Source organism: Amblyomma americanum, chromosome 6 (genome assembly GCF_052857255.1).
Source record: "Amblyomma americanum isolate KBUSLIRL-KWMA chromosome 6, ASM5285725v1, whole genome shotgun sequence".
Lineage (NCBI taxonomy): Eukaryota > Metazoa > Arthropoda > Arachnida > Ixodida > Ixodidae > Amblyomma > Amblyomma americanum.
In genome coordinates, this window is record NC_135502.1 from 10,720,018 (window position 1) to 10,746,224 (window position 26,207).

The following is a 26,207-nucleotide window of genomic DNA, read 5'->3' on the forward strand; positions in this document are numbered from 1 at the left end:
TGTTTTACTGCAGGTGAAGAAGAAGACAACAAAAACGCAAGGCGCTGTAAGTAAAACAAGAACTGACAGCTCTGCTTGCCACATGAAATTTCGTCCGATATTAGCACGACTGAAGGATTCGTGTTCCGTATTGAGAGCGGTTTCCAAACTCATAAATATATGTCGTGTTATGAAATGCGGCGGGTTGATTGATCCAAATTTGAAGTGTGCTGATTAGTGCAGTTATGGCAATAATACAAGCTGCTAAGGACTACTGAAAAACTCTTAATCATTAAGTTACCTCAGAGCACAGGAGCTGCACATTCATCCACTGCATTCCAAAAACTGCCCGCCGGGTAGTAACGGCTTTTTAACCGAAGCTTCACCAATACCGTGTTTATGAAGCCTCAATAAGTTAAAGCGACTGAAGATGGTGTGGAGAATGTGCATGTGCATCCATAGCTCTCTGTCTCTGTACCAGGGTGACTGCTCCTTCGGCTCACTGAGATGCATATCAATGTGAAAATAGGAAACGCGCCTTCACTGAGGTGACTCTTCTCATTCCCGTGCTTAAACGCGGTGCGCGTTGTCTTAGTTGACGTTAATATGAAAAAGATACTGGCAAGTTGCATGTGGTATCGTGTGCAGGCTGCCTTTTGAACAGGCTTAACCATGCTCATTCCGTTAGCAGCATGCGTTGGTGGATAAGCCAGGATAATCAATTTACCATGAAATGACCTCTAAGGTTATTGGTTTAGTTTGGTTCATGAGGTTTAACGTAACAAAGAAACTCAAGCTATGAGGGATGCCGTAGTGCAAGGATCCGGAGAATTTAATCCACCTGAGGTTATTTCACCACGCGAGTGCATCGCATAAGCGACAGTCTTACCGCCATTTATTCTTTATGCGTTTCACGAACAAGTAAAGGTGTGCAGCTGGGCTCAAAAGTTCTGAACGTGTGTTAATATACTTTAACTTAGCACCGTACCTTCATTATAAATGCTTGCTTCACTCTCGCTATGAGGGAGCTCGGACTCTGTGGAGCATTGTCAGTTATTGATTGCTTTGTCTTTTTAAACTTGCCTTTCTTCCTTAAAATAGCTCCTTTTGATATATTGAGTAAAATGCCTTAAAGCAATAAAAAAAAAACGAAACGCTATATAGAAACTAATACTTTGCATTGCACACATGAGCACTCCTCAGCGCGGTTTAGTCCCCCTCTTGTGAAATAATCGGGAAACAGCGCTAAGAAAACAGGACAACTAAAGGAGAGGACAGAGCACCATTTCCTCAGTTTTTTTTTCACTGAACATGAATCAACCAGCTTGTGTCAGCCCTACACTCCCCTTTTGTTACATCGCATAATTTACCTGCAAACTTCTCATACGCGCCATTAACAATCAAACCTGCGACTCCTAACAATGACCAAAATCATGAAATTTGCGAGCGCGTTCAAGTCAAACAGAACTTTTTTTTTCAACACTTTTGGAGCTGTTATCAACAGTCGCATTATTTTGCGACACATATTGGCGATTTTTGCCACCGATAGGGGGCGCCTCAGTTTCCCCAATATGATGGCGGTGCTGAAAATTGCCTCCGGACGCAACCTACGTAGAATCTTGCTTGTTATAAAATTTCACGTTCAACAGGCGTTTGTTTCTCGATGGTGATGATTTCTTGTGGGTCAGTCTTTCATTGGTCGCCGGTGTAAAATGACGAAACGAAAGACGAGGAAGAGATCGCTGTTTGGCGTGTGAAAACTTACGGCGCGAATGTGTAGACATGATCGTGCACTTTGGAGAGAATTTCAAAGCAATAACTTCGACGTTGGAGACATGTACAACGGGTGAATGACAGAACTAGAAGCGACATTTTTTCTATATAGCGCAAGAGGAGAGCAAAACTCGGCGATCTGTAGAATAACTAAAAAAACAAGCTAGAAACGTTCCAGGTTCACATGCGTTGAAACTGCTAAAGCTGAACCCGTTTTGCGTTTTCTCGTGTTCATATACATTACACACGAATATATATTTTAATTTGTGTACAGGTCGAAAGTGAGAGAAATATTAGGTCGCCTTCCCCGCGCACTATATCCTCGGAGCAGCCTCGCCTTGCGATCTTTTTTTTTTTTTGCAACAGTGGATTGGAGGAACGCGATGAATGTAAGAACACTGTGATACACTCTTTCTGTCCGATTATATTTCGTTCTTACCATCAGCCCATGTGAGTTTCCTCTCATAACGAGTGCATGTGGCAATCACGAAGTGCAAAAAAGATTAAAGAAATGGGGGCCGAATTAATCTTATCACCCCTCCTTCCGCCCAAAAGGCGGAAAGAAGGGTGATATGATGCATAAAGCCTAAAAAAAAAAAACATCGGAGTGGCCCCTACAGTGCAACTGCCTGAGGCGCGGGTCGATGTCGTGCAGTGTTCAGAGAAGACCCTCACTGCATGTCGGAACGAGAGATGTACCAGTGCAGCGACCAGGAGCAGGGCGACATGATGCGCTCGTACGTGTGCATGTCGAGCAGCCAGGAAACGTCCTGCCTCGAGTGGCGTCCGCAGCGCCTCTGCCTGAGCTCCGAGTCGAATCGCTTCGGCTCCGAGGAAGAGTGCCAGAAGGCCTGCCAGGGTGAGTGCACAAAACTGGAGGAGACACTTAAGCTCCGCCTTACAGGTATGACGCGATAGCTTTAGTGGGCTAACGCCCATGTAAAGCCCCGCTTAACCAAGCCATACGACCGTGCCTGCGTGGCCTATAGGAGAGCATGTACGACTCGCAATACAAGGGCGCTGGAGGGTTCGATTCCCATCAGGCTCCCATTTTGTTTAAGACAGAGTTGTCAGCTTCTGCAAAATCTGCCATGTCACGTGACGTAGCACAAACCTACGACCAATCTGCGCCCGGCCATGTCAGCTGCCAACTACCACCTGCCAGAGGCATACTCATGATTTCTCGCTCACAACGCCGATAGCACCGACACCGGATTTTCTGGAGAACGGGGCCTTTGGCGCTATTGGGTAAAAGGTGTGGTGGTATCACTGGCGTTCTAAGTTAAAACAATCGTGGTGCGGTGGTGGAATGAGGGCGTTCTGATAACTTCAGTGACGCAGAGAGTCAAAAGTGGCCGCCATAAAAAGAACCAGAGCGGACAGTTATCTGCGATTCACTGACGATATTGCCTTGCTGAGTAACTCAGGGGACGAGTTGAAAAACACGGTCAATGACTTAGACAGCCAAAGCAGGACGGTAGGTTCAAAAATTAATATGCGCAAAACAAAAGTAATGTTCAACCTTCTAAAAAGGAAACAGCGGTTTACAGTAGGAAGCCAGCCACTGCATGGAGCAGGGGAATACACCTACTTAGGGTGAACAGTGACCGCGGATCCGGACCACGAAATTGAATTAACTAGAAGTACAGGAACAGGGTGGAGCTCATCTGGCAGCTAAAATTCATGAGAAATAAAAGAGAGAACAAAGTTTGAGCATTCATTTATTGATTACTTCATAATTGCGTGACACAAGCACAGCCTTTTTATATCTTTAACTCTTTTTCCTCTTGGCTTATTAGAACCAAACGTAACCTGAAATTTTGTGGAGAAATTACAGAAAAATTCACAATTTTGTGCAAATTTTTTTTCCCCTATTGTATGGATGACGAATTTACTCTCAGATCATGAATGGCAGATTACCGATGTACCTCGCTACATATTACCGGTACTCACCTGTGGGGCAGAAACGTGGAAACTAACGAAAAGGATTCGACTTAAATTGAGCACAACGCAGCGAGGTGTGGAAAGGAAAATGACAGGTGCAACGTTAAGAGACGCGATGAGAGCAAAGTTGGTCACGGAAGAAATTGGAGTTAGTGACATTCTAGTCCAAATCAAGAAGAAGGAATGAGCATGGGCAGGGCATCTAATGCGAAGGCAAGACAACCGATGGTCGTAAAAAAACTGGACTCTAGGAGAAGGCGAACGTAGCAGGGGGCGGCAGAAAGCTAGGTGGGCGGATGACCGTAGGGAGTGTGCGGGGGATAAAGTGGTCGTAGCTGGCACAGGACCGGGCTAAAATATGATAGATGCCTGTCTGCAGTGTGCGCAGCCAGGATGATGGTGATGGTGGTGAATTTTTCTTGCTTCGTCGCACGGAATGCTCCGTCCGCCACCCGATACGAAGCCTACGGCCGAGATCAGCGTGGCCATCACCATAGGTGGAGAAGGGGATCGAAGCCTGCACTGCTTGAGACTGTTCGACTGAAGCACGTGTACGAGCAGATGGACCGGACTGTCTCACAGTAGACTTACTATTTTGCACCATTGAAGCAGATAAAACATCAAAGTTTTATTTTAATAATACGAAATGTGGCTTCCTCATTAAAATCACATTTTGCTATCACTAATCTTGCAACTTGCCTTCTAGGCCGTCGTTAATAAGCGTTTGGTGTACTGCAAGCGTGGGTTGCAATACCTATTCCTGTCACGGTTGCGCGGTTGCAGCGCTTACTAGCCAGAGTATCATTTCAGCAAAGTCACAATGGTTGCGTATTTGTCACATCCGATTAACATATTTTAATGTCGCTTTTTCTTCCCGTTCTTGTCCGGCTCCAATTTTTTTGGCATTGTAACTGATCCCAGGTGGCGTTCCATTGCATGTTATACTTGTACCTAGTTATCGCTGTTATGAAGCGAGCCTGTTGTGGCTGACTTGATTTGGGAATGATGCGAATGGTGCGACTGGCGAAAAGGGGGCGGCTTGGCAGCCCAACACTGCGAACTCTGAAAAATACATAGCAATCGGCGCCGAAAACCTCCCGAATCATGATATTACTTTTTGTGGAGCCACTTAAGCAAAAATTAACTGTTCCGCTTCTTCATCTACTAAGGGACACTGATAATCCCCTTCGTGCACATACGCATTGGACGCACCAGATGCTATAAAAGATGCGCTTCCACTTTCCGAGTAGATTGACTCGACATATATAGCTGCGCAGCAGGCTGCCAGTGCCTGCATTTATTGTTATTTTTATCCTCATAATACACTACAGCGTTAACGTCCTGCGTTGTATCACACATCGTTAGAGATTCAAAAGTTGCGGCTATCTCGAGACCTTGGTCTGAGGAGCAGTCGGAATCCAAAAACATGCGAAGACTGTCTTGCGCCAAGAAACTGTAAGGAACAGCTTTCGTTGTCACTCAGAACCCTACAGGTCGTCGATATTTTTCAATAAAACAAATACCTTATGTTGAAAATGACATTAAAAGACACATTGCATCAGGTTGCAAATGGGAACTAAAAAGAATTAGCTGTTAAGCGCCCAGTCGGTTCTGGCAGCTGCCGAGGATAGCAGTGGTTGCCGAGCCAGCACTGACCCTCGTCACAAATTTGAATGAAGTCGCGCTCCTCTGAACTTCATGAAGCGTGCTGAAAGCTCCAGTTTGGCATTCGCTATAACTAGGACCAACGCCGCCGCAATACCGAAATACAGCGAAGCTTGCTGCATCTTGGCATTTTGCAGGAGGCATTGAACAGCCCCTTGTTGCCCATAGAGATCCTGAAAATTTACTTGAAAAAAAAAAACAACGCTCCTATCTACTGCAGTGTTGGAGTGCGTACGGAGTTCTGCCGCTGGAAACTGATCTGCAGATCCCACTGCGGGGTACCTCATTTTAGAGTGCTGACCTGACACGCAAGAATACGCTTTTTCTCATCGCGTGCAGGGGCCAACGAGGGCAAGTGCGGCAGGGCGGCGCTGTGCGAGTGCACCAAATTCTACCGCAAGATGAACTACGTGTTCGACGTCCGCCGCCAGCGATGCCGCCTGGTGGCGCTTCACGAGTGCGTCGAGGCAGAGGTCGGCTTTCCGGATGAGGACTCCTGCAAGGCCGCATGCTCGAATGGTGAGCGATAAGCCTTGCATAACACAACAACTCGCTACACTGAATATTCATTGTGTATTAGAAATAAGCGACACATTCATTTCCGGCTGCTTTGTAGTTCGCAGGGCCTTGCTGATGCTGGTGTGGCTTCGAGAATGCAGAAACGTAGACTGCGTTCCTCGCAGTACGGGCTTCTGAAACACAATAAGCGGCGCAAAGGCACTGAAGCGCTGCCTAGTAGCTGCCAGGGGTAGCCGCAGAAACAGACGTATGTCAGTGTGCAGCTCAGGAAGTTCATACGGCAGCACACCAGGAGGCCTAATGAAGCCTTTCTACACCACTCATCTAACCTGAGCCCTGGTTTGATTGTCGTCCTGACATTATTAGTAATTACCTTAGTAGATGCCTGGTACGTAGCAGGCAGTAGGCTGTTCAGTCAATAGATTTCCAAGTCTGCGACAACGAATCTGAAGTCAACTTTTTGATTGCGTTATCTGTAGTGGGGCTCTAGTTCGTGTCGCCATGAGAAGGATCGTGCTGTTGTGCCGATAGGAGGGTTTTCACTGCTTGATTGTCTTCTGGTAATTTGGTATCAAAGGCGCGTTACAGTTCTTTGCCGCGGCTACAGATTTCACCACCAATAATTTATTAGTTTTTTTGCATGTCTCACCAACCACGGCACAATACACAATGCACACAACACAAAGAACGAGACGGTGTCATCAGTCCTTCTACCCTGCGGTTTGGTGGCGCAGGCGACACAGACGGTCGGTGCAAGCTAGCAGCATTGGAGGACCTGGTGCGGCCCTGCCTCTGGAGGGACAAGCTCTACACGCACTTCTACGACCACAAGAACAAACGCTGCCAAGGCTGGGACGAGGACGTCTGCACGACCAACGGCTTCACCAGGCTCACAGAGTGCCTGAGAAACTGCAAAGGGCCATCCGTCGCCGTGAGGCAGGTGCTACGGCAGCTGCAGGGTAACACCACCCTGGGCGGGCTGCCTACCTCGTCACCACCCAAGGCAGCCGCCGAACACAGAGCCGCATGACGAAGCACATCGGTGAACATACTTCTGTGCACTCATGTTTCTTGTGGGTTTAGTGTGCAATGTGACCTGTTCCTCGGATTGGAATAAAGAGATACCAGAGAAGCGCTCGCAGCACGTGGCAAAGGCCGAAGCAACGGCATAAGGTTAAAACTGTTGGTGCACTTTTGTCTTTTTGCTAAGCTACTGGAAGCTTGCCACTTCTAGCCGGCAGAAGCAGGCAGTAGTTCGCTTTCAATGAAGGGACTTGGAAAACTTGCACTACAACTATTTTCTTTTTGCTTGTTAATATTACCACAACATTGCGAGCACAACGCAACAGAAAGAGACACGATGCATGGAATTGCTGGAACTGTACGAGTGAACTTCGACTGCAAAGTAATGCTGCCTTTATAATCGTGCAGCACTACGCGCTATGTAGCGTGATACTGCATCGGACCGAGCAAAGTCTAAAATGAGAGAAACTGAAGCACGGCTGGTCATAAATGCTTTTCAGCCGAACACAGCCCTAAGATCCTATACAGCCGCTTTTTCACTTGCCTCGAACGGTCACCATTGAGGTCGCTGGCAATTTCGGAGAGTTAATCTTTACATTCACAACGTGGCCCGAGGCCTAAATGGGGCATGAGGAGACGCAGAGCTTGCCCTTCTATAACTCCGCCTTCTAGAGACGAAATTCCACAGGGAAAGTTGAGTGTTGCGCGCATTGTACGCGTGGAAGACCCAGTGACATTGACAAGTTCGCTTTTCGAAGTCGCCCCTCTCGCGATAACCTAATAGCTAGGTGTGATACGAACCATCACAAGAACGAAATGGGAAGTAGACCAGGCTCGGCTATTATCATCAAAAATGAACCAGGCTGGGCTATTACCATCAGAATCTTGTGCCTGGACAAAAAGCAGAGGGAAGAGGAAGCATGCTGAAATAAGGACGGAAAGGGTCACCTGCTACACGACAGACACGGGGAAACAAGATTTTAACATTGAGAACTTTAACATTGCCGTCAGCGCTAGAGCACAACCTGTTAACTACTATTTATCCTTCGTGTGGCAGGATGAATGCTGCATGCACCCTTTTTTTTTCCTTCACCGTCACATGATACTGCGATTCGAGCTCTTTGTTGTGCAGGTGACAGCTTCTTGCTGCGTGCGTTTTTTTTAGTGACTAGCTCACATTGTTTCCAGTCGCACGGCAGGCTGAAACGTTGAACACCTGATACGGCTGACGAGCATAACCGGGGATAGACGCACATTCATCGACTACTCTGTTCCCTTTATCTCCGTTTTTGTCGACCGGCGGAGCGGACCCCGACCGTTCGCGGGCGGTGTCTAATGCCGCGCTCTACTGCATGCTCATTGTGCGCACGCGCGCGCTCGGCTCCGGTCGTATCCAGTTGCTCATTATAGCCGCGCGGGGCCCGCAGTCTCCGGGTGAAGAACAAAGGAGCACCCTCCCCTACTTTGCCCTGCGTCTGCAGAGGAGCGAGGGCACGACTACGCACACAGGGCGTGCGCAGCCGACGCGCTGTCGCCCCTTTCATTCTCTTGGTTTGTTCTTCCCGCTTCGCTCAGAGAGTTCAAGCGTGCGTCAGGTCGATGCCTGGAAACAAACTTGCTTTGCAAGACTGTCACAGGGCGGGTAAGAAGGAGGACCTTGAAAGCAAGGGAGGGACCAAGGAGAAGAAAGCAAACGCCAGACTCAATAATAACAAAAATAAAAATAAAACGAAGTTCACTAGTGACGCCGAGAGCGAAGAAGCGGCGCTTGGCAGCCGAGGCATCGCAAATCAGGTCGTCACTGGATACACGGGCTCGCCGTCGTAGCGAGGAATACCGGTGCAAACAAAAGCGCGGGACCCGGGTTGGGCCCCCACGTTTAAACAAAGGCAGGGCTGCCGGCGCGGCAACAGCAATTTGCCGCCACCGGCGCATATACCACACGCACAGAGAGGGCGCTGCAAACAGGGTGCGTACCCGAGCTATTGTTAGCATCGGCTTCAAAGCTGGAGGTCGGGCGGCGAATCGCGAAGTGAGCGTTGTCTTGTTACTAAGCGCACAGTAGGTTAACCTCTACAGCGCCTGCAATACATGAGATATGCTCAAATAATTATCTTTTTACAATTTTTATACTGGAATCAAGAGAAATAGGTATGGGAAGGGCATGCTATTGCTAAGGAAGATAACCTTCCAGCGATGGAGTGGATTCCGAGAGAACAAAAATATAGCAGGGGGCCGCCACACTCACGTGGACGGGTGCATCATCTCCTTCTGCTGGCATGGGAGAGGGTTAATTGGAGGTCAGTGGAAAATGGTTTTGCCGTAGAGTGGATATAATTAGCCGCTGCTAATGATGATGGTGATACAGTCTTTACTGGTGTTAGCCAAACGCAAGGACTTCAGTTGGAGCGATAAGTTTGGTCGTCGTCTGAAGCCTGAAAGTCACGTGGCCGAGTAAAGTGCAGCGCAAGGGTCAGGGTAAACACCAAAAAACAGCGCACTATGAAATGCGCTGGGAAGAGACAGCACGGCGAGAAAAGAGCGCCACGCAGTACGATCAAGTGTTGCGCGAGGAATTTTTGCAACCAACAGACAGCCGTAAGCGATTTTCCACGGCATACATCAGGCTCACCAATGACTTGGTCTGATTCACTTTTAGTCGCTGATCGACTCTGGATTACACACCAATGATCTGAGGCCGAGCTCACATACTGATACTGCAGAAGCTTGGGCAAGTTGGTGTGACATTGCTTTTCAGCAGCGCAGGGGACAAAGGACGAGACAAGTGCATAGACACGGCGCCGAACATACTGGCCTCAGGTCTTGCTGACCTCACTGTATAAGCCACTGAAGACAAGAACGATGCCATACTCTAAGGTTGTGTTTTTGAATACAAGATGCGCAGTTGAGTGTTTTTTGAGCGATTATAAGTACTGCACGTGCTCGAGCTTATTCGAAAGTCAAGGGTTGCACTGGCGACCGCTGCAGTCAGCCCGTCTCGCGGGCGAGGTCGGGCCAGATGAATCATTTTTTGGCCGGACTGGGCCGGGGACCCGGGCCTCTAAACTGACGGACCTGGGCGGTGCTCGGTCTTGAGTACTAAACCGTTTTTTTACAAAGTACCTATATTCAGGTCTGCGAACTACTTGGATACAGAGCTTCCGAGTAATTCTTATTGCAAGGAAATGGAAAGAAAACTGAAAATCAAATTCGACAGTTTCCGCCAACTGTAGATGGCGACTGCAGTCAGTAATGATTATGTGTCGAAAAGCTTCACGCGACTTAATGAACTGAGATATTGAAGGGCCGATTTCCCAAGTATATTTGAAGTCTGCGCAAAGTCAACGAAAACAACTAGGTTCTAATTACACGTTTCACAAATAAGTTATCTGGTATACAATATCATCACTGGCCAGCGCCATGAAGTTATGCATTCAGGAACTAGTCTTGTCCATGGAGATGAAGGAATTGCGGTGCCTTCATTTCTCTAGGCACTGACACCCCTCTGCAACCCTCGAACAGGGACGTTCTTGTCCCGCATAAAAGTAATGTGGGAAGACATGGGCCAACGCCGCGAAAAGCAAGACGGCAAAGAAGTGCGATGGAGATACCCCGCTAGCTCCATAATCATGCTTAACGCAACATTATTGTAGTTGCAATATAAACAACAGACATAGCACAGAAGCTAAAATTGGTCATTCACAAAAATGCGGATTGGGCACATTTCTAGCCGGCTACATTGAGCAGCGCACAAGGACTACGCTCGCTAATTATGAATCACAGCGAATCACTGAAAAGAAAAGAACAGCGAGAGATAACGAGAGAGAGAGGTTTCGGCACTCGGTCGCTAGTCACTTTGTCTTCGTTCATCGGAGGCGTAACCTAAGCGTTCAAGATGGAACGCAGCAAGAACACAAAATGCGCATCAAAGAGGCGTCTGTCGGGCGCCTGCATGCTTAGCGGCGCGACGCCTACCTGTTACTTGCTCATGCGCAGGGTTTCGGCGCATCGAACGCAGAAAAGGCGCCGCGAGGTGAGAGGGAAACCTGTTCTCCAACTTTATAATAATTGACAGCCGACTCACGCAAACACCAGCCGGACAAAGCTTAGAACGACAAGGAACACCGGGCTGGGCCCCGTGCACGGATTTAATTAGCGCGCACGACCGGCACCGGGACCCGGATTAGCACGGCTGCCGCCCGAACACCGCGCGCGCGACTCTCTTGCTCTTGTGGGCCGCCGATGAAAAATGGCGCCACGCCTGGAAAAATGTCGCACCGCACGAACGGACTCGTCGGCGTTGTTCTTATTTGCGCGGACCCGCACGCGGTATTACATTCGCCCGGCCCGCACCGTATGCGCCTGCGTGCGTGCGTGTGTGTGTGTGCTCGGGGCAAACAGGCGGGTGATTAGTGTTCCCGTGCCCACAGCGCGAGCAGCACCGCCGGCTCCTTCTTTTGATTGCTCTGGCACTCCCCTCACTCTCTTCTCTCCCTTTCCCCTACACGTGCGCACCGGCGGCAGCTCTCTCGCGCCCGGCTGGGCTACGAGCAAGCAGCTTGCGCTTTTAGATTTGAACAGAGAGAGAGAGAGAAAAAAATGAACAAGAGATTGAGGAAAAATTGTCCGAGCGCGCAAGCTCGAATGAGGTACAAGAACATGGCGGCGGCGATTGCATATCGATTGCTCGAAGTTGCCGGCGGAAAAAAAAAAAGAAAAATGTGAGCTTGTGTACTGCGTCCTTCTGCCGCCATCTTTTATGCGCGCGGTGAAGATAAAGTGCTTTCGCTCTGTCATGAAACTTCGTTGCTTGCTGCATGTAAAACATCCCCTGTTTGTTTAAGGTCGCACATGTGGCACGTGTGAGTACAGAGAAAAGAAAAACTGCAGTGCTTCAATTTGCCTGATGAATAAAAAGAAACTACAATTCTATCTTCGTCGTCGTTGATGCTAGTAACAATTTGTAACCGGTGTAGCTGCAGCTCAGCGTATGCAAATCGGGCATACAGGGTCTCACTGGGTCTCGGAATACTTGGGCTTCAACGGTTCCAAAAGAAAAAAACATCCCCAAACATGCAACACGACAAAACCTCTTTGTTCAGTTCCTCTTTGTTAGAAATGTTGCGAGGTCGGTGCAGTTTCGGGGACATCCATTCTGAGAGGGATAGCGCGCATCAAAGAAAAGAATCAGAATCAATAGTTGATACAGCTGGTTAGCGAACTCCACAGGCAATGCCTGAATAACAGAGAATTGGGTTGCTTCTGCGGAAAATGGTAGGGATGCTGCCTACGTCTGCGTGGGTGTCAAAGTGTTTTCTCTGCGAGGCCACAACTGAAAGATTGACAAGTGAGGGCTCAAAGTATTACCTTGTCAAGATATGAATTACGCTCCACACTAAAGCACTCCGCGGAACAAATTACCCATTTCAATTTACTAGGTTCCATGGCTTAGGTTTCAAGAGGCGCATACACCACCTAGACTTAAGATAGCTACGACTCCACTGTAACACACAGGGAACCTTCATCGCACTATTCAGGAGTGCTTCCGAATTTCTGCGGTCGTACGTCTTTGTAATGTGAACGTCTTTCAGGTCCAACATAATTAGAGCGGCAGCAGATTAGATGAAAATGAAGTAGCGCTAGAGATTGAAATCTTTAGGGGTGAAATCAACGAGGGCTCCTACCCGCGGACCGCCGCCCTGTTGAATGACGTCTTGGTCTAAAGTGTACCGAGCCGCAATGCGCAAGACCCATTGCCCATCAGGCGGACGGAAATGTGACCGCCGAAAAGGGATTCTCATTTCCACCCTGAGGAGCACAAGTTCTCAGGCACTCCGTTGTCGCTGGGTTAGATAGCCATAGCTTTCTATACCGCTGTATCATGCGCCTTCTATCCGCTACTGAGGCTTCTGAACGCCTAGGCCGGTTCCTGTGCCTGTGATTTGCTGTGGTCCTTATTAAGTTGCTTACTAAGGCGCGAGAAACCGCACCCTGCCCCACGGACATTAAGACTTGATGATAAAGATATATCTGGGATAGAGCTAGCAGATGTCTTTAAGAACTTTTTCACAACCCTTTCTCATACCAACCCATCACATGTTTGCAATAGCTACATTAGTTCCTACAATAAATAAACAATATTTTTAACCCGGTTACAGCAGAAGTTATATCAGCCATAATGAACCTTAATAACAGCCATGCCTGTGACAATGATGGCATTCAAATCAGGCCTGTGAAGCATGTTGTAGCAGTTATTGCCCCTGTTCTTGCGAATATATTTAATTTATGTTTTACTACCGGTATATTTTCTGACAAAATTCAAATATCCAAAGTAACGATTCTGCATAATAACGGTGACCGCAGCGATTTAGGAAATTATAGACCAGTTTCTATACTCCCTATCTTTTCGAAGGCTCTTGAAAAAGTTCTACATACAAGGTTGCCTCATTTTATTTATAAACATAACCTTTTGTCACCAAATCAATTTGGATTTTGCAAAAATAAATTAACCTAATTAGCACTGCTCGAGCAAAAGGAATATATACTAACACAATTTGAAAAGAAGGCCTTCGTTATTGGTGTCTTCGTAGGCTTTTCGAAGGCATTTGATCTAGTGAACCACTGTAGGACAGACCCAGATACTTCTGAAATCATATCTATCGCAGAGAAAACAAGCTGTATGCATAGACAATATGAAATCTGAACTAAAACGTGTTACTTCTGGTGTCCCACAAGGCAGTATATTGGAACATTAATCTTTATTATGTATCTAAATGATATCTCTAACATTAACTCCGCTGCGAAATTTATTATTTACGCTGATGACACAAACATATTTTTTACCAGAAATGATCTTGATCTCCTTGTTCAGGAATGCAATGAAATTATGATTGAATTACAAAAATGGTCTGAATCCAAATGTATGCGTATAAAATGATAAGAAAATGCAAGCTGTTATTTTTCGTCCTAAAAATAAAGTACTTACTTCCTCCATCGAGATTAAACTAAGCTCGCGGTGTATTGATTTGGTTGAACAACTTAAATGTCTAAGAGTGATTTTTTCTTCTAACATTACTTGGGATCACCATGTGGACCATATAGCAACGAAGCTGGCTCAACTAACCGGGGCCATAAGTCGGCTGAGATATGTTATTTTAAGAAAAATAAAGCTACTCCTCTATAATTACCTTTTCTACTCCTATTTAAACTGCTGCCACTTAATGTGGGGTACATTCACGGATAACTGTCTTCAACGTATCTATATTCTATAGAAAAAGTTCCTTCGTCTTATTTACAATGTCCCCTGGGACTCTCCAAGCGCAGATATCTTTTTAGAAAGTGGTGTTGTAAAAATTCACAACATGTATAAATATCGTCTAAGAATTCGGTTTAAACTTGAAACACGTAGGAATGTAAACTACATACGTCACCTTGCTAAATTACATGCCCGAGAAGCCAGCTACACGACAAGGTATGTGGAGACTTGGGTAGTGCCGACTCCTCGAATAAATTCAGGTAGAGAACGCCTGCAATTCACTCTTCCTTCCCTGGTAAATACATGGGCATATACTTATTTTGACCTCTTTAGTTCGTCAAAAAAATCTTTGCGTGCTATGTACGTTGACATGTAGAATATGTTTATTCTTTTTCTTTGCTATCGATCTGTGTTTGCCGAGTGTGAATGCCGATTCAATATTCTATAATGCTGTTTGACTTTATTCTGTAGTTTCATTATTGTATACCTGTTAATACGTTAACCAATTGTCTTTGTTTTATAAGCCTTGCTGTCAAGCCGCTGCCAAGCGAAAGTGGGCTGCGGCTTTGTCAAGCTGTATCTTACAGCTTTTTCTGCGCCTCTGTTGTCTGTACCTTTTCAAGGCAGAAATAAATTTGATTTGATTTGATAACGCCGTCATTTTCAGATTACGGTACAGAACATCAAGTTAAGGGCCATGACATATCATGAAGACAGTTACGCTTGCTTGAAAAATTTGATTGATTTCTGACACCAATAAAGCATTATTATAATAAGTAAGAAACACCTTGCCATTACACACGCTAAATTATGCTTCTCAGGCTTTCTTCTTCGCACCTTAATTTTCATAATTTTTTTATACCTTTCAGTAGTTATTTACCTTCCACAATTACTTTCCACAATCCCTCCACAATTATTAACAAGAGAACGGTCTCATTTTGTCGTCTGTGTATAACATTGCGTTCCGTGCTCGGTGTATCATCAAAATTATATTAAATTTAAATTAGCTCTGGCTGTCGAATACAATTACTGAAGCGCTTCTCACATGCTGCACCTCCGTAAAGGGTCCATGAAATGATATTTATTGAGATTAGGAAAAGCTTACGAGCCACTGATATTCCACCACTCGAGACCGCAAGGCAAAAAGTTTTAAGCTAGGTGATTTAATCCTTAAAATGTCATTCATTAAAAATGATGCCTCACTCCTTCGTCAACTTCTACATGCGAACGTGCCAGAAAAAAATAAAGAAAACAGGACGGTACTGCACCCCGCCGCGCTTCATCCCTCCCCCGTCACCTGGGCACGCCCAATGAGAAGTCTCGCCAAGCTTTGCCACTTTATGCTAGCGGGCTAAGGACGGCTAACAACGCGCAGTGAGGTGTCGCCCCAGTCGGTGGCAAGCAGAAAGTAAAAAGAAATTGTTTGCAAATTATAGAGTGCAAGCAGAGCTTTTAAATTTGTCTGGGAAGCTCACGAAGACCACCTCTGCAGGCCTGTTGCTTTGGAATATGACCAACAAAATCATTTCGGGATCCCATAAACAACGCGGGGGCACTAGGCAAAGCAATAAAATTTGATGATGCGGTTTACGTGACTTCGAGCTCGGCACATAAAAAAATTATAAAGACGCACTCACTCGAAGCAGCCGCATTAACGCTCCGAGACGGCACTTACCTGCAAAAGAAAGAACAAAGCGTAACAATTAGCACAACAGGCAAGTGGAAGAAAAGAAGATATCGAGGAACCTCGCACACTAATCGTTAATTTGCCGTTACATAATAAGTTTCAGCGTAATTCACGTTTAACTTGAGCTACAGCTTAGATGTAACGACACTTGTATTTAGAAGAAGAGTGCTTGCCTGTTTGAAACAGACTTGAAAACGGCCGTTTTAGCCATTTAGCATGCCTATACAGATGCAAAAGTAGAGACATCAAAAAATATGGTGCTAAAAACTCATGCGTTGTCCATTCTCTCACTGCAGACGCGATGCTTCCAGAATACCGGTACATTTAAATGTGGTATGAATCGCACCCGGCAGTGTGAAAATCTTATTTGCGATGCTTGCATGGTGCGGCTAGGGGTTGACATTTGGGCTTCCCTAGAAACCGTCATGCATCAGTGACCAAAAGTAGTATTTTGTAGAGCTTGCTCAATCTAAAGCGCTGCTGCCCTTCGCAAGACTTCTGGACATGTTGCGCTGAAAAATTGCCAATCAGCTCTTGTGTTTTTTGCTCCTCTAGAAACCAACCATGTTTGTTCTCTTTATGCTTGTTGGGGTTGCCGTAGTGGCTGCAGAAGAAAGGATGAGGAAAGAAAAGCTGACATTCGATTACGATAGTTGGTAAAACTACATATGAGCATAGCTTTTCAGCCATGACAGCCGTGGCTGCAACTACCTGCCACGAGTGGCAGGTGGCGAGCCACCCTCCGGGATGTTCCCGTGGCAGCCACCTTCCGGTTGTCTATTCCTCCGCTCTCGCTGTGGTAGGTGGCGTTTCGCTCTGCTACTGCCTGCCTACAAGCCACCTGTCACACGCCACCTATGAAGTGGCGTGTTGGCAGGTGGCGTATCAGGTGGCGCGTTACGCCGACTACTCGAACGAAGACGACGCCGACTACGCCAACGACGCGGAACGCCGGAACGGGCACATAAGAGCTGCGCTCTAAAAAGCAATTTGTACTTGCAAGTCAATCGTGAGTGCTGCACGGTACTCGAACGATGGGTGAATCAAGGTTGAAAGACACCATTTCCAAGAACACTCATTGGCAGGGACTGCCGACGTTAACATGGCACATGTTATCATTCTCAAGTGTTGTTGCATACAGCGGGTACAGCAGTAAGAAAATCAGATTTTCCATTCGCCTTCTCAACAGGAATAATGTGCCACATAGTAAAACGGGTGATGTCTACATTCCGTTTTCTATTTGCCGTCCACATTTACATACGCAGCGTACAATCGCAATTGCGACATAAACAGCTTAGTTTTATGACAAATACACCATAACCGACAATCTGAGGCAACTTCGCAATGGACGCGTCGAGGGTATACTACAAGGATGGCTTCGTCTTAAAAAGCTCGCTTCCAACTGGTACTAAACTGTGCGCTCAGCAGCATTAAGGCCGAATTTAAAGAACTTCCGCGTAATGTCTTCCCCATCCTCCCTCAAAATCATTCTAACACACCCAAGGCTTGATTGCAAGATAACGAAAAGCGACCGGTGAGGGCGCATTCAGCCGCTTTGCAGACAAAAGGCAGCAGCGAGTAGACAAGACGTTGAGGACTAAGATGCCGCCTTAGGTGCGCTAGTTGAAGCTTTGCGTGGTACGAGAGGAACAAATTTTTCATTTACACTCGTTCGCCATGCAGCATAATTAAAGAAATCGATAGTGGCTCTGATAAAAACACACGATAAAGGCATTTAACTTCATTGCGAGTGTTAACTTCGGTGCTCCTATTGAGTTATCTATTTTCTATACCGTTTTTACATGTACCTGTATGTATTACATGTTACACCTGTCGGAAATGTAAAGGAAGAAAACCGAACTTGATAAATAGAAGCTACGCTGTAAGCCTAGAGCAAAATGCTGTATTCGATGCAAGAGAATAAGTGCTTGGCAGCGTGAAGCCGATTTCGCTGACATTTTATCAGACACGTACATTACACCACAAGCTATACCATGCTCAGAAGCGTCCATAATTTAGTGGGGCACCTGGAGGCACAGCATAGGCGCGCCAATGAAGAAACGTTAATTGCACACTAGGGGGCCTTAACGGAGAAGTCCGATTATTGCCCGACTGCGGAGCTAAGACGACCCATAATGAGAAATTGAAAGCGTTTCAGGTATTCTTCGTCCTGCCGATGCGTCGCCTCGGGCTCTTAAGTTAAGGCAGAGGCGAAAAAGGTGCCGGGAAAGAAATAAGCTGGCAGGCATTTTATGTGCGCAGGTAATTTGCGTCGCTTCTCTACGGGAAAGTTAGCGGCGACAGCCAATATAGCCTTGCGCGGCCGGTTCATAATCAAGGAGACCCAGAAAGCTAAGGGGCCGGCGCGTTAAAGAAATGATATCGCCGCAAAGGGAGGAAAGCGGTAGAACGCCGCATGGCACGAGAGAATGAAGCCCTTGAGCAATACGCGTTCTCTAAGGAACAAAAATTAAACGGTAAAGCAAAAATGCGCGCCAAGAAGTTGGGATAAGAAGCAAGCAAGAAAACTGTTTCGGCCGGTGCGCAATACGAGCCTCATCTCCATAACTCGCAGAGGCAACGCTTATGGCGTGGGCAAAAAACGGGTGTAATTACAGCGGACCAGCCGAGGCTCGGGAATTTGTTTCCACCTGGAACCGCCCGCGATTATTCTTACCGGTGCTCGGGCTGCGAGTAAGACTGGCGCGCATTTTCCTACCTTGGATCCTTTTTTCTTCTTCAGTCGTGGTTGTGTGTGTTCCTTCCTCTCACCAAAGCGAAACCTTTTCATTTTATTTCTTTGCACGGGGCTTTAGTCCACCCACCGTTCTTCGCATGAAGTTGGCAGGCACATTGAGAAACGACGCAGGTGTAAGATTTATGGCCGCCTCCATCGAAACTAAATGAAGACAACACGGGCTGTTTTGATCTCCTATATTTTTTTCCCACAGAGGATAAGCGATCCTCCGTAGCTTGGAGCAGAAATTCAATTCTCCGTGCTGTGCGCGAAGCGAGCGTTTCTCGCAAAATCTCGCCCACGTGCGCATTCTGAGAGACTCGTTTAGAAAGTGAACCAATGCCACACGCACTCTCCCCCGCACGTTCACAAATGCGCGCAGACGAAGATAAAAGAGCGTACGCGGTCGCTGAGGACGGCGGAGAACGGAGGCGATGCGAACACAAAGCGACGCGAAGAATACAATCAGAGATCCGAGGCTTCTGAGGCGAAGGAAAAAATGGCGCAGAAAACCCTTCGCTTTAGCGCTAGCATAAGCGCTCAGAAGCGCATATAACGCAGCGGAGGAGAGAGAAAAAGCTGAAAGCAGCTGCGACGCCCAAAGCACCAGGAGTACCGGAGTAGGCAGAAGCAGGCGCGAAAATGCGCCCTGGCAGGCAGGGTGATGTAAGCGCGGCGAGAAGCAGAGGAAGCAACGAAAAGCAACGCGATGGGCATCTGCGGCGGCGACCGAAGTACGGTGTGGCGTGCTTTCCGCGCGTCTCCTTATATGTGCGCAAGCAGTGGACTCTCGGAGGAACAATCGGGGCCCGCTGCTGCTCCAGGGTGGGCGCTTTTACGAGCGGCCGAGCAGGCCCATACATCGCGCGCCGGGGACGCCGTTGCTGCTCTACCTGGGCGTGCGTATAGATGCTCGCTGGCGCCGGAGCAACAGCGGCGGCAGAAGAGGGAGCTCCTTATCGGGAGGCCGCTCGCGCTGGCGCCGCCGACAATGGCGGACTCCCGGAGGCATACATCATCTTTATCGCGCTGCCGCCGCCCTCGCCCCCTCTCCCTTTCTCCCCCTCACTTCCTTCCTTCCGCACACCTCGCAGCGCGTGCAGCGCAAAACGGGTGTGCGCGAGCGCGGGACTCGATGAAAGCCCGAATAGGCGCTAGAGAAAGGGAGCAGACGCGGCGACGGAGGAGTCCAGGTAGCGGAAGAAATTCAACGCGTGCCGTACGCATCCAGCGGGCTCCTCCAGTGCGCAAGAAAACGAACAACTGTAATAGCTTGGGTGAATTGTCTTGCTTCTTCGTTAATGCACTGTTTATTTTTTTTAAGTGTGCCTATTATTTGCACGTCAGTATTTCCTGTTAGCAGCAGAGTGGAAGTGGAAAAAGCCTAGCCCATTCCTTCAAAAACCACTGAGGACAGATTGAAATTGTCCTGTATGATTTACTGCATTCTAATGACAAATGCGCCGCTCTGACTGAAAACGAAGCTCTTGCAAACTAGAAAAAGCCAATAAATGAAACAGTGTCGCCATCACTGGCCGATTTTGCAAGTGATCATGGAGTTCGTTTCAGTAAAAATCAACACCGATCTGTGACGTAGACAAGATGCGGTGGCGCTGCTGTCGCCGGCTGGGACGACTGGGGTAGAACTTTGGGGTTAAAAAAGTAGGCTTAGTTCCCATAAGAATACATGGAAGTAAAAATTTAACGTAGTTTTTTTATTTCACAATGCTCCTATGATGTCGTCCCTTCGTCAAGAACAACCAACTTCATCTTAGAACACATTCTGCAAAAAATTAAGCGTTATTTCGAAACCTATGTATTTTTAAAACATCGCGTTACGCGCGCGTGGGGGTGATTGCCGGCAGGGAGCACGGAACGGGAGCACGTCCCGTTGGAACACAAGTAAGCAAAACTTTATGAAATATTTTTCTAGTTTCTCAGAGCGCCCATGGAGGAGCCTGTTTACAGTTGGCGAGCGCTTTCAAGAAGTAGAGAGTAAGAAATTTTGCGACGTCATTTCGAAGCTATCGTTTTAAAACGCCACAACAGAAGTGTGTTGTGTAGCCCGACATACCCCCAAAAGGCGCTCTATCTGCTGGGTGTTTACCCGAATCGTGCAAGCTTCTTTTGTAGTCCAACATGCTACCACGTGCGCTGCATTGGCTTGCTGATACAATCATTCAAACTAGACAGGATGACCTTAAAAAGCAGTTCTCAAACGCCAAGGCAAACAAACGAAATAGAACCACGCGCTGTGGCAGACGGCGCTGCAGACGATTCCCCCGGGCCGCCTCCGGCTCCGACGTCCGCCAGTGCCACCTATGTGTGTAGTCATGGCGCTAGTTGTCTGCTACAGCGCGCGGTTCGCATGTCGTGCTGTTTGAGGACTGTCCTCAATGTAAACCTTGCTCTCATTTGAACGGCAGTGTTTGCGAGAAAATGTAGCGTGCGCGGTACAAATGGCAAACTAGACGTGAAGATTGCTTGATTCAGGGAAACGCGCAGCGCATAGAACGTCTTTTGGAGTCATGTCCGGCTTCAGAACACACATTTCTTTCTGGTCCTTCTTCTCTTCTTTCCATCGTCCTTCTGGCCGTGTGTGAGGGAGTGCGGCACAGGTCTGGCATTCAGCTTTCGTTTCGCCAAGTTCTCACGAAATATTTGGCGGCATGTTGTCTTACTAATGTCGAGAGCATCTGATAGCATGCGGACTGAAATGGCGCGGTCTTGCTTTATGATTTCCCTGATCCGAGCCACGTTGTTTTCATTCCGTCAGTTTGAAGGGCGCCCTTGCCTTGTGTCGTCTTCCACCGACGTTATCCCCGAAACGAATCTCTTGTCCCACTAGAAAACTCGCGCCCGCGATAATGTCTCGTTGCCGTAAGCGTCACAAAGGAGCTCATACGTCTGTGTGGCTGTCTTGCCAAGCTTCTCAGAGAATGTTATGTTTGCACGCTGTTCAAGGTGGACGTCCATCTCTCCACAATCACTCACAGTAGAATGCGCCGAGGACTAGTGACAACGTATTTTTCTACATGTAGTGCAATCTAGCGGCTGCCACAGCCATTAACATAAATAGGCCAGGTTAGCCCGAAAAGATGGCGCCACACATACGCACCAACATTTGGGTTGGGGAATCATTTCTAGAGAAGAAAATTAATCGGTCTCGAAACTTTACGGACAAAGGTTGTATTCCTATGGTCACTAAGCCTAATTTTCGTCCCCAGTCAGGTCCGCCTGCTGCAAACCCCCCAAATTTGTATGTTCGGTGTTTGTTTACAGAAGGCACGGGATTGCACTGAACGGTGGGGAATTTTTTAAGGCAATTTCGTCAGCAACAAATAGGTCTATCGCTGCCAAACAAAAACAAAAATAACATACCCAGAAACAGCCGCAGAATCGTTTTCTATCAAGACCGGAAATTGTACGGAGTTATATTGAGTGGCCTCTAAGCCGGCACAAATAAGCGAAAACATAGCGTGTTTAAGAGTAGTGCGTGTTATCACTGGAGCTAAATGTGGCAATGTTGCCCCAGTGACAGTCCTGTGTTTCACTGCCATGTGCTGATTTTTCTAGCGGTCTTTTTCTGCCAAAGTGATCGATATTTTGTCAACTCCTTTTTAAACTTTCTAACCTCCGTTTTATTGTTTTACAAAATGGTTCTTTTTGTCACAGATTTAGCTGTAGTCGCCTTTCATGATGGCTGCGGGTTTAACTCATACCGCAAACATCTTTTTCGTCCAAATTTTTCCAGCGTCCTTCTCACAGCACCGATCTCTTCGAGTTTTCGTGCTTACCACTGAGGCAAGTGTGATTTCCCTGCGTTTTGTGCGCCTTCTTGCCATCCCAACCACGATACAGTTGCCTGCTTTAGCTTTCTATTGCTTTGTACATTATTATACGGCTACCACGTTCTCACACATCCTGCTCGCTGTACTTCTATTAAATGCTCATCTACACACAGGGCTCGTCGACCGAGCATGAGTTTGTCTTTTCACTTTTTCGCTCTGCCCTGATTGAGGCAATAGACCACCTTTAGGCTAATTGAGTTCGGGATAATTGACGCTACGGTAATCTTTTATCGTTTTCTTTCACCTTGTATTCACACGCTTCTTTTGTTTTTTTACGATGTGAACTTTCTCTCCTCGGACGGCACCGAGCCAACGCTTGTTTTTAACATTTAATGGACAGGTGCTGGTAACGCGAATCTGTTTAATTCCGTTAAGTTCTGGACAAGACTGAAGCGGCCTCACTACATTCAGATGTATTGCGTCGCAACGGTTAGGTTTTTCCCATGTTTCGCTGACTGTTAAAGTAGGCGTGGGGGCGTATTCTCCATGGGCTTTATGCAATGTCTATAATTAGGTTGAAGTGCCCAGCAGCGAACGCTAAGCCATTTCGTCCAATGTGGCAACTATATCTATTTAAATCCCATTGTGTACTTTACACAAATCAAGCGTTTGAATGAACCAAGCAAGCCCATCGTTGCCGACAAATATAAAACATACGATTCCCGCAACTTAGTGTACGCCGTAATTCTTCAATCATTGTTCTCCTTGTGTTTCGTTTATTCTGCCTTCATGAATGTTGTCTTCCTGTAGTAAAATATGTTCCAAGTGCTGTACCTTCTTTATCTTTCATTTAATACCGCATTACACCAGTAATCAAAACCGCCTACACAACGTAGCTCGGAATAACTAATTTGTCCTTGACTTTTTTCACTAGTGCGGAACCGATAATAGAGATTATAAATAAATCGCATCGAGCCAGCTATACTGATGACATTTCACCGGGCGGAAGAGCGGTATACGACGGTGTGGATACGGTCAAAGGAATGGAACTTCGCCATCATTATCAGCCTGACTACACCCACTGCAGGGCAAAGGCCTCTCCCATGTCTCTACAATTAACCCGGTCCTTTGCCAGCTGCGCCCACCCTATGTCTGCGAACTTCTTAATCTCATCCGCCCACCTAACCTTCTGCCGCCCCTTGCTACGCTTGCCTTCTCTTGGAATCCACTCCGTTACCCTTAAGGAACAGCGGTTTTCTTGCCTTCGAATCACATCGCCTGCAAGCCCATTTCTTCCTCTTGATTTCGACTAGGATATCATTAACCCGCGTTTGTTCCCTCACCCACTCTGTCAACTTCCGGTCTCTTAACGTTACACCTATAATTTTTTTCCATTGCTCGCTGCGTTCTCCTAGATTTAAGCTGGACCCTTTTCGTTATCCTCCACGTTTCTGCCCCGTAGGTGAGTACCGGCGAGGTAAAGCTGTTGTACACTTTCTTCTTGGGGGATATTGGTGAACTGCTACTCATTATCTGACAGAACCTGCCATATGCTCTCCACACCATTGTTATCCTGAAACTCTAACTGTAACCGGTCACTGAAAATAAGCACAAAGGCAAAATTAAACGATTCTTGCGTGTTAATACGCTCAGCGTGACAAGAAATACTGCCCGACACTCACTGTTAAATTCTTTTAGGGGGTTCAGGAACTGGGGTAAGACAGAGCGATGTTTTTTCATCAAATAAGCTACTTTTTCGCATGACCTCATGTAAAATAGAACAAGCGTACCTAATAAGAAGAAAGGCAACCAACAAAAAATACTCGCTGACCAGTACTGAGAACTGTGCTGTTATTTGCATACAGCTCCTCGTGTTAGATTTAAGACGGAATGTTTTGCAACGAATCCGTTCACATAGCACCAATATCAAGAAAGCTGATGACCTTCGTTATCATACTGCAGTACTAACAACGCCGTCGTTGCTTTAAGAAATCAAACAAAGGAAGCGACACAACTCCCATGTGGTTATGTGCGTTTCTGTGTAGAAATCTATTATCCCCGGCATAACCGAACCAAGGGAGCCTGCAGTACTTTTACCCTTTACATCATGGCTACTCAAAACCGAACGATAAGTTATCGGTTTCTCTATTTTCCCTTTCTTTAAGAACCCCGCGGAGCAGGAAAAAGCTTATGCTTTGACAGGGACTTTTTATTGGCTTCATTACGAAGCCACGTCGGGCGCAGTTTGCCTTGCCGTTGGCGAAGACCCCATGGGCTAGAATTTGAAAGGCGTGCGCAGCGTCTCTACTGCCACGCAATCGGTTTGTTGCGTTTTATTTTCGTCTCTTTAACTGCCCTCCCACGGTATTCACTGGCACTGTCAGGGGTAATGGAAAGTACGGGATGGACGCGCCAGCGGGGCCTTCGAGTGCAGTGGTGCAAACTGGCGGAGCTGCGGGCACGTTCAGAGCGACGGCAGCCGTAATGCATTCGGATCTTCAGCATGGCGGGAAAAAACTACCACTGCGAGCCGTACTTGAACGTGTGCCGTAAATAAAAGTGGCAAATGGGCCATAAAAGAGACCAGGCGAGAACGCATCCGCGGGTTGAATATGAGAATGGTATGGCGGAATGAAAGCAATTCGCGTGAATCAATTTAGCGTACAAGTGGAGACGCATTGGCGGCCACTCTTTGTGCTTAAAGTTTGCGAACTTTTTTGGCCTCCCTGAAGTTCTCGTTCGGTTAAGAAATGGGCAGAGAGCAGAGAGACAGCCACGGCTTGCAAAACAAATGCTAAATATATTCGTACAAAAAACATGACCACGTCACACGCGAAGACAGGTGCAAGAAACATTGTTGGGCCTAACGCCGATGGTCTGTTCTGTCAGCGGCTTGGATATGCACTCCTGAAAAACTCTTCTTTGCCTCTATAGGCAGAGACAGTTAAATGAGGACCGGTATAAATATAGATTTCTGTGCGGGTAGTCGAGCTTTCTTGCACAAGGCCTGGGATTCAGCAAGCAGCACTGGTACCCCCAAACATAACTTCTCTTCTACTACCGAGAAGAAGGCAATTCGAAATTGATGTGCGTCGCACATTCTTTCCACCGCAAGTTACCTTTTTGCAGTTTGCAAATAATCAGTGGGTCAGCTTAAAAGCAATGTGCGTTGAAAAGGAGTGCTTATCATGAATGTTTCAGGGCAGCGCAGCCTCTGATCCAAACTGGAGGCCTACGTTGGTGCCACTAGCGTTGCATTTTTAGTACCAATTCAAGCAGTATGTGTCGTGCCAAGGTGTCAGTACAACACTCTTCTAATTATTTCATTTTTGTTCTGTTTTGCTTTTCCTCTATACCAGCTAGTAGAGAGTTCAAATGAGTACATGCAATAGAGCGCATCCCAGCTGTCATGCCAGAGGGTTCGAGAATCTGGTGTCACAGCACCTGGTGGCATCAAATACGCAACCAGTGAGGGCTTGCTACGAAAGGAAAATCCTCATCAGCAGCAATATCAACTCTATTATGTTTGCAGTAAACGTACAAAATCTGGATTGGTCATCTGTGTCAGCCGTGATGTGTACGCTGTTTTCAATTTAGTTCAGTCGAATTGGCAGGCAAACGGAGAAAAAAAACGGCAAAAGATGTGACCGCCACTCGAAAAAATCAGCAGGGCTTGCTTTTGCACTATCAGAAATATCAGCTAATGAGAGTTTTAGTTGGCTTTCTGCTAAGGTCATCTTTAAGTGCGGCGTGTTCACAGGTGTTCACTGGTCCACGTGCTATGCAAACATTTTCACATGAGCTAACGAGGAGGTGCTATAGGGGACAAAAGTT

General features: G+C 47.0%; 3 protein-coding genes across 4 annotated transcripts in view; 1 reads left to right on the plus strand and 2 right to left on the minus strand.

The window, feature by feature from the left end:
* The window catches only part of LOC144136297 (uncharacterized), a 28,718-nt gene extending 21,706 nt beyond the window's left edge, over positions 1 to 7,012 (plus strand). The window contains exons 10-13 of the mRNA XM_077668536.1: positions 14 to 46; positions 2,408 to 2,611; positions 5,701 to 5,880; positions 6,615 to 7,012. Coding sequence (XP_077524662.1) covers positions 14 to 46; positions 2,408 to 2,611; positions 5,701 to 5,880; positions 6,615 to 6,910 — 713 coding nt within the window. The 3' untranslated portion in view covers positions 6,911 to 7,012. The remainder of the gene's footprint in view (positions 1 to 13; positions 47 to 2,407; positions 2,612 to 5,700; positions 5,881 to 6,614) is intronic.
* The window catches only part of LOC144136295 (CUGBP Elav-like family member 4), a 522,488-nt gene that overhangs the window by 373,790 nt on the left and 122,491 nt on the right, over positions 1 to 26,207 (minus strand). The gene's annotated exons all lie outside the window — the stretch shown is intronic.
* Positions 1 to 26,207, minus strand: part of LOC144136298 (CUGBP Elav-like family member 1) — a 624,321-nt gene that overhangs the window by 72,314 nt on the left and 525,800 nt on the right. The gene's annotated exons all lie outside the window — the stretch shown is intronic.